At 36.4% G+C, this 8,829-nt stretch overlaps 1 protein-coding gene across 1 annotated transcript; it reads left to right on the forward strand.

The window, feature by feature from the left end:
* Positions 1-3,967: 3,967 nt before the first annotated feature.
* Positions 3,968-8,417, forward strand: LOC147538158 (polyprenal reductase 2-like). Its single transcript, XM_086642263.1, has 8 exons — positions 3,968-4,265; positions 4,542-4,643; positions 4,730-4,896; positions 5,577-5,811; positions 6,575-6,673; positions 6,799-6,870; positions 6,969-7,258; positions 8,361-8,417. Exons 1-7 carry the CDS (start codon positions 4,083-4,085, stop codon positions 7,086-7,088), a joined length of 978 nt encoding a protein of 325 aa, XP_086498389.1. The 5' UTR covers positions 3,968-4,082; the 3' UTR covers positions 7,089-7,258; positions 8,361-8,417.
* The last annotated feature ends 412 nt before the right edge of the window (positions 8,418-8,829 follow it).

The following is an 8,829-nucleotide window of genomic DNA, read 5'->3' on the forward strand; positions in this document are numbered from 1 at the left end:
TACGACACTCCCTATCAATGGGTGTGAAGGAGTTGAAGGAGATGTCCTTCGACCAAGGTGACAATGCGAACAATTTGTCGGATATGACAATTGATGTGGAAGATCATCAAGTCCGATTGATTTAGGGATCGTAGAGTTGTAGCTAGAGACCAACTACGATCGTCGAATTACGAAGTAATTCGCGGCTAACTTCGATCGGATCCTACAACGGGTTACACATAAGAGTGACAAATTGATCTAGGATATGACTAGTGGGAGTGAGATATAATCATGGGAGTGTCCCATAAACATATCTCATAGGCCTAAAAAGGAATTAGGCAAAGATAGTACAAAAAGGCCAAAAACAGGGTTTTTGGGCCTAGACCGGTTCGGGTACTTCTAGGACTCGGATTGGGCTGAATTTTGGAGGGTTAGTTGCTGATATAATAAAAATTATATCTGCCAATTTTCGTGGTGTTTGGGAACCTCCTCCTTAGGGAATTGAGAAAATATCAATAGTTGCTATTTTCGACTATTTCCCTAAATCTTATTCTAAAGGGTGTTTTAGGAAACCTAAAAGGAGGTGGATTCTTATTAGGGTTCTATATAAACACTCTTAGGGCAGAGAATAAGGTGTGGAATTTCTCTCTAAGCTTTCTTACTCTACCACATCAAGTAGAGAGGAGAAAGTGAGCTAATTCCCATTACTATCAATCTAGTCAAAGAAGAAGGTGTTCTTCTTTTCCAACCACCATTGGTGTGCTAGCTATACAACAAGGTGGGAGATCAAATTGATTGCTCGTGTCCCAAGTAGAGGAGCTACACTTGAAGCTCTTGGTCTTCTTCAATCAATTCAACTAGTTCGAGGGAAAATCGATTAAGGTAATCTACTATCTCCATTAGATTAATTACTAGTTTTGCATGTGATCCTGGGAATACTAGTGTAGACATTAGATGTCATATTTCCGCTATAAACACTAGTAGAAGGGTGTAAATCCCTACAGGGTGTGCTTCTTCATCAGAATTTTTCTCTCTCTTATGATATGTTAGATCTGAAAGAGAAACCCTAAACTATTGACATGAGAGAAAGAAATCACGCCCAATGAAGAAGAAGAAGCTACCGGGTAAATACTTAGATTTAGTTTACTCGTAGGTTAACTACTTAAGTTGGATTAGATTAAATAGAGGGTAAATTAGTATTTTCATCTCCAATGTATTTTTGAACTCTTGTACTTTTATTCTAAAAAGGGAGTCCAAAGTTCAAAACTGGAAAAAAAGAGAGTCCAAACAGCAAGTAAACTATACGAAAGGGGGTCCAAACGACAAATCTCCCTAATCAATTGGTCCTTAAAAACAGAAGTAAGAGCATCTCCAATGCAACACTCAACAAAAACTCAACTAAGCCAATGTGTCAAGTATGGATTGAGATTCTCTTTCTTAGGTGGCACTGTTGAGATTCTCAATTCAAAATACTTCTGTAATGCAACACTAAAAAACTCAACATTTATTTTGGATTTACTCTTGTTTTTATTTTCATATATAAAATGATGATGTGGGTCAATTGGGATACAACAATAATATTGAGATACTCAAAAGAAAACTCAACAATTAAGTTTTCTTTTGAGTATCTCAATATTTATTATTGCCACATCGTATCGAGATTCAAGTTGAGTGTTGCACATTAGAATAAAAAATTGTTAAAAACTCAAGTAATTCTAGGTGGCAATTTGAATTTTTCAAGTTGAGTGTTGCATTGGAGATGCTCTAACAGCATCTGAGAGTGGACACTTACATTCTGAACGTGGTGTCATTTCCTAATTTTAGAGTTATTGTTAAAATAGAAAATGACTTTTTTGGGTTGGAAAAAGTATCACAATCATAAAAAAAAAGCCAAGATCTTATTCTATTAGGTGAAAGTTACCAAAATATTATGTGTTATAATGGGTAAAGTTTAAAATAATATTGATAATTAACAATCAGGTCATTTTCTTCTTTTTTTTCATTCCCAGAATACCCTTACCCACTAAAACACTCTCTTCTGTCTCAAGAGACACCAATACTTTTAGGGTTTTGCTTTTTCTTCTTCCCGATTCATCTTCTTCTACCTGATTCGTCTTCTTCGAATTTTCTTCACGAGATCTTCCATTCTTCTTCTGATCTTCTATTTCTATTTCGTTGTAGAATCTAGTTAGTGGCTTCCATTCACGAAATCCGTATGTTCCATTCTTCTTCTGATCTTCTATTTCTGATCTTCCATTCTTCTTCTCCCCGAAATCCCATCTTCTTATACTTCCATTTCATTGCAGATCTCATAAACCAGTATAAGAGATGTTGATATGATACTCAAAACCAAAACCCTAATTTGAATCAAATAGAAATATGGTTAGTGGCTTCCTTTAAAGTCCCTGAAACTTTCGAGAATCTCATTATAGGCGATAATAAAGTAGTTCCAGCTCAGAAGATGCTTAACAATTTCACTTGCAAATCGTTAATAATGGATTATGTGTGAATTTAATATTATCTAACACCCCTGTGATCAATTTTTATGCTCGAGCTGGTGATATGGAATCTGCCCAGAAGGTGTTCGATAAAATGTCAAAAAAATGCAGCTATAAGGAATTGAATCATGTTTGGAGATATGGAACCTTCTCAAAAAGCGTTAGATAAACCGTGAATGGCTCCATTATTTGCCTCGATTTTGCATTGACATATTATTCATTTGTTTCTTGCTTCTTGTTGTGTTTTTGTATATGATTAATTGATCAAGCTTCTCTCCCCCTCTATTTCTCTCTCTATACATTATTTCATCTTGAAGTATTGAAGGTTTAATCTTAAAGTAGAAAACAATAAGAATTTTGAAGGTTTGATTTTAAAGTCGACCACACAATTTCTTCACGAGTTTTATATGATGAATCGTAAAATCAATTACAAACTCAAGATTTTCTAGACACATACTCTTAGTTTATATTCTCGATTTGCAAATCGAGTTTGCAAGATATGCAACTCAAGATTATATTCCGCAAAGCTTGCAAATCATGTTTGCAATCTATATTTTCCAAACACAGTTTGCAGTTTACATTATGACCTAGATAAAAGAAGAAAAATAAAAGAATTTAGTTACACAAAATGAGAAAAAAGAGTATTTTATTCTTTGTATACTTTTCGACTTAATAATAATTTTGAAATATTTTGTGTTTTTTACTTATTTTATAGTAGAGTGTATTATTTTGACCCAGATAGTTAAAACTTCTTAGGAAAAAAAGGTCAGGGCTTTGGGGAAAGCTAAATAGTTTCCGGGGTGTGAAATTTTAAAGGGAATATGCAGAATTTTGAAAATTTTTCGGGGAAACATATTTTATGGGGAATATGTTTCAAAATAAAAAACTCTCCACCTCACCTCACTCTCTCTTTACCTCACCTCTCTCTCTCTCTCCTCACCCCTCTCTGTCTTCTCCGACCAGGTCGCCGGCCGGAAAATTTTCCGGACAGCGACCTGGAAAGATTAAAAAAAAATTCACTCTCTCTCTCTCTAGAAACTCCGGCGAAGGGGTTTCCCTTCGCCGGAGTTCCGGTCTGTTGAAGAACCCCTTCGCCGACGTTTCTAGAGAGAGGGTGAATTTTTTTTTTTATCTTTCCAGGTCGCCGGCCGAAAAATTTTCCGGACGGCGACCTGGTCGGAGAAGACATAGAGAGTGGTGGGGAGAAAGAGGTGAGGTGGAGAGAAAGTGAGGTGGAGGGAGGTGAGGTGGAAGGTTTATTATTTTTATTTCCCTATAGCAACTTACAAAATAAAATTGTCAAAAAAAATTGACCAATTTTTGATTAAGTCTTCGAAGAAACTATTTTGCTTCCCCAAAAAAGAAACATTCTCCAATAAAACATGGAGAGTCTCCAGACTCCTTTAAGTTCAACAAAAAAAAAAAAAAAAAAAAAAAAAAAAAAAAAAAAAGGGAGTCTCCAGACTCCCCAACCCCAAGTGACCCTCTAAGGGTTCCAATTCCATCAGATGCTCTGAGGGCTTCTTTTTCTCCTCTTTTCACAGATTAGGATTCCAATTCCATCAGAAACTCCTTTGCTTCATTCTTTGTAGTTATTCTGTAACAATGGATGTAAGGCTTACTGAGATGTTGAGTTCTGTGGGAATTTCCGAGTTACTGAGGGCTGCTTGGTTGGCTGGAATTTTGCCGATACTCGTTGCTTCCATTGGTTCTAATCGTTTATGTTATTTTCATGGAGCTCTTTTAGGGTTTGCTAAAAGAGGAAAGATCATGCAATCTTCTTCATATGTAAGTGCAAAAAAGTAAATGAAATTTGGTAATTTCTATCAGTTAGAAGCATTTAGTTTTATTGAAGTTTTACTCTGTTAATTAGTCTCAACTGAGTATATGCTAGTACAAAGTTAGGGTTTTGGACATAATGACATAACATTTCTTCAATGCTAGGTCTGGATTATTGAAATTTTGATCTTCTTATGATGCAGATTCTCTACAGTTTTCGCTCCTATACCTAGTATAAAGTGAATAAACTTAGATTTGTTTATTTGTTGTTTTATGGAAGTGTAGAAGTTCACAGTTCCACAGAGATTCTTCTTGCACTTTTATGTGGTAGCGGTGGTTTGGACGACATTTTTGCTACTTATCACATGGTTTTATGCATATGAAATGGTACTACTCAAGTTCCGAATCACTTCATCATTCAACAATTGCTAGTCACTTAACGAGAGACTCACTCACATACATTTTCCATGTAGGAATCTCCTCTTACATTGTCGGATCACAAATTCACTGCATCGAGAAGTGTTTTTTTGCTTCTCCTAATGGAAGTTCAAGTGTTAAGACGCCTTTATGAGACGATCTATGTTTTTGATTACAGTCCTTCAGCTCGAATGCACATCCTTGGCTATTTTACTGGCCTTTTGTAAGTTTTCTAAAGACTCTGTTTCTTTTGCTATTTCAATGATCACCTTGTCGTTCTTTTATTTTGAGATCAAACACTTACGTCCAAACTATAAAGGAGAAACAACAACACAACTTATTTATTGTTACATGTGCATCTTTTATAGTTCGGGTATCGCATTTTACGGCATAAATCACTTAAGTTTCAAAGTTTTTTTACTTCGTAGCACTAAAATATAGCCGAAGTTGTCTATCAAAAGTTGTGTTTTCCCTGTACAACCTCTAGATGTACAAACTTAGGCCGAGTTTGGGATTCTTTTCTTTTTTCATCGCTAAATTCTTTAGAAGTTGTTTGGTAAAGAAAAGTGTTTTCAAAGTAGATTCCAGGAAGCTTCTTTAGTTAAAATTTGATCGTCAAGAAAATGGAAGTTGGAAGTAGTATAAGGAATCTCTCAAGTGATACCAGATCAAGCTGTAGTCCTATTGTTTCCTAAAGTCTATAGGTGATTCTCATATTAGCCTAAAACTGTGAAGCCCACTTTGGTTGTGTGGTAACATGTGTTGCTCTCCACTGGACAGAGCAAGGTTTGAATCTTTCCGTTTCCATATATTAATAGCATACAACTATAACTTTTTATTGTTATAATTTAGGGTTATGCTTTTTTTTATAGCACTGATCCATGCAATTCTCTATGAAGCTAGTTTCTACACAGCTGCTCCGTTATCCTTTTGTAGCATTTGTGCACCAGAAATACTCAACTTTGCTTTTCATCGATTAGCTGATTCAATTGTTAAAGACCGGGACGAAGTACCAGTAGTTGAGTTTTATTGGTGGGGTTATGTACAGCTTCTGAGTAAGCTTGAATGGGTTCAATGGATTGGTGCAACTATTTTCATTTGGGGTTGGATTCATCAGAGCCGTTGTCATGCTATTCTTGTAAGTGTATCCATCTGTTACCAACAACTACTTCTCTGTTTTGCGAGTTCTGAGCTAATAAATGAAATTTTCTCAATTCTTCTTTTGTCCCCCTCTACATCTTATGATGTTAATTAGCTTCTCTTCAATAATGAAATGATAACATCTTTCAGAAAAATAATGAAATGATAACCTCTCAAGCAAATTAAGAATAACGAACTACTGAAGCTTTTTTAATATGATCTTGAGGATTTTCAATTGAAGAAATAAGAGAACTTTCTTTAACTTCAACTTCAGATTATGATATTCATATGCCAACAATGCATGGGGGAACATTCATAGCCTAGACTATAAGGTGCAAGCTTGATCTTATTAAGTATCAAGGCCTTTTAGGAGGGCTCACTTGGTCCACGAGAGCTTGGACAATATCGAATACTTGTTGGGGCTCCGACCATCATTAAGTGGTATCGGAGCCAAGGACAGCTCTTACCTGATGATGGGTATGTAATAGTACCACATTCCTTGGTGAGCATCCTGAGCATGTGCTGTAGGTGCCCTAAGAAGTATCTTGCCATTTGGGTGGGTAGCAGATCTTGAACCTAGAATAAATTCGTTCACCCATTGTGCTCAGGCAGGGGTCACAAAGCAAGAGCAATTTGGGAAAATAGTTCAATATAACATTTAACTGATAGAGATCCTTGCTTTCTTATGGCATAACTTGTAGTCTACTGTATCTCCTGCATCTTTCTAGTTTATAACTAAATGATATTTCTCTCTTGAGCAGGGTTCACTGCGAACAAAGAAAGAACAAGGCGACAGATATGTAATCCCTTATGGCGACTGGTTCAAATATGTTTCAAGCCCGCACTACCTGGCCGAGATTGTAACTCTTTCCCTCTCTCTCTTTCTCTCTCTCGTCCTCTCTCTCTAGAATTATAGTCTTAAGGATTACAACAATACAAAGAGATAACGGTTTTCATCTTCATATTAACTTCTTCCGTGACGCAGGTTATATATGGAGGTCTTCTTTTTGCTAGTGGAGGATCAGATCTCACAATCTGGTTGCTTTTTGGATTTGTGGTATCTTCCCATAACCTTTCTTTACATCATTTATCCTTAAAACTACATATTATTGTCACCTCCTCTAAGACCAAAAGCTTTACATTTTGCCATTGTAGGTTTCAAATCTTGTATTTACAGCCACAGAAACACACCGGTGGTATATCCAAAAATTCGACATGTACCCACGTAATCGATGTGCTATTTTCCCTTCTTTATCAAAGATGTATCAAAATTGAACAGTAGATGGCTTCGAGTTGTGTATCACTTGCTTCATTTTTATCCTATAAAAGTATGGGAAGCTGAGCAATGTTCGTAAGATGTCTTGAGTTAGTGGAAAATTTGAGGTATATTTGACAAATTTTGGTCATGCAAGCGAAACTATTTTTTTTATGCCTAGCTATCACTAGTTCAAACTAGTTAAAAAGGACTAGTTCAAACTAGTTAAAAAAGACTAGTTCAAACTAGGGGTGGGAATCGGTCGGGCTCGGGCAGTCATCCCACGGACTCGGGCAGATAGGGCTCGAGAGTGTTCTGTCCGATCGGACTATCGGTCATTTCAGGCCGGACAAATAATGACATTTGTGTGCCCGTGGCCCGGTTCTGCCCGTTAGCCCGCTCAGGCTCTAACGGGCTCGGGCGGACGGGTCGGGCAAGAATAAAAATAAAATGTAGGGTTTTTTTTCATATCTCAAAAAAGTTTTAGGGTTTTTCTTTTGCAAAACTTTAGTTCATTCATGTTGAGGTAATGAATCACTGTACAGATTTGCTATTTAAATAAAGGAAACTTGAGTTTATTCTTGGTTGATACTTCATGATATCTCTTAAAGATGAAGACATCACTTCTATCAAAATAAAAATGATAATATATATGCCTTTTACAGAATAAAAGATAAACAAAAAAAATATTAGTTTGTATCATTTATTGGTTCCTAATGTGACAGATCTATAATCTCTTAATGATGAGAAAATTAGATGATACATGACTTTTAAAGAAGAAAGATATATAGAGAAAGCTCCTTTTGATTCGTCTTTGGTTCGTCGTTCTCTTTCTTCTGAACTCCTTTGATCCTCATCTAGATAGAGAAAACAAGGGTAGTAACCTTCTCCATCTTTTGATATCTCACTAGAATACTGTCACTCTCTTTGTAGAAAACTCTCTCTCTCTGTCTTACACTCTAAAAAACCCTAGTACTAATGAAGATTTAGGCAAACAGTGAGGTTTATCTGTGGCTACCAAGTCTAACCCTAAATCTTACTTGAGAAAGAGAAGCTTAGCCATTAGATAACATGGCCCTAAATCTGACGGACCTAAAATCTCGGGCTTACGGGAGGGCTTAGCGGGCCGGGCGTCGGGCAAAGAGCTCTGCCCCTGTCCCGCACACTATAGCCCGAAGTAACGGGACGGGTAAGCTCGGCTCGGGTTTGCTTCTTACATCAGGTTCTAACGGTCCGAGCGGATAGGGCCGGGTCTTGGGTTCCCGGAACATTTTCCCACCTCTAACTATCAGGCACATGGAAAATTGAATTTAATAAAAAAATAAAAAATAAATTTGAAACGTTTGAATCAATAGAAGGAAAAGATTTTACAAAAGAATAGCGATGATTTACAATTCAGACTTGTTACTTCATAATATCATCTCAATTGGACACTCTCCTAATTGATTTAATGTGCTCAACTAAGAGAAATATTATATACACTCAACATTTCTACATGCCACTATGGTCGAAATTTGAATATTGGTAGAAATTGTGGGTATATTTCAACCACTACGGTCGAAATATGTTCAATATTGCGACCACAGTGGCCGAAATTCTGGCGACAAAAAATATAAAGTAACCATGGTGTCGATATATTTACTGTTTGAGAGATCTTCACAAACAGTTTTCACTAATAGGAGTAATAAATGTGTTACATCGGAAAGAAAAAGATGAGAACAACTTAAAAATAAATTGGAAAGAAAGAGATGAGAACAACTT

The sequence above is a fragment of the Eschscholzia californica genome, unplaced genomic scaffold (assembly GCF_041429995.1).
Source record: "Eschscholzia californica isolate CP2 unplaced genomic scaffold, dmEscCali1.0.p SCAF_5, whole genome shotgun sequence".
In the NCBI taxonomy this organism is placed as follows: domain Eukaryota; kingdom Viridiplantae; phylum Streptophyta; class Magnoliopsida; order Ranunculales; family Papaveraceae; genus Eschscholzia; species Eschscholzia californica.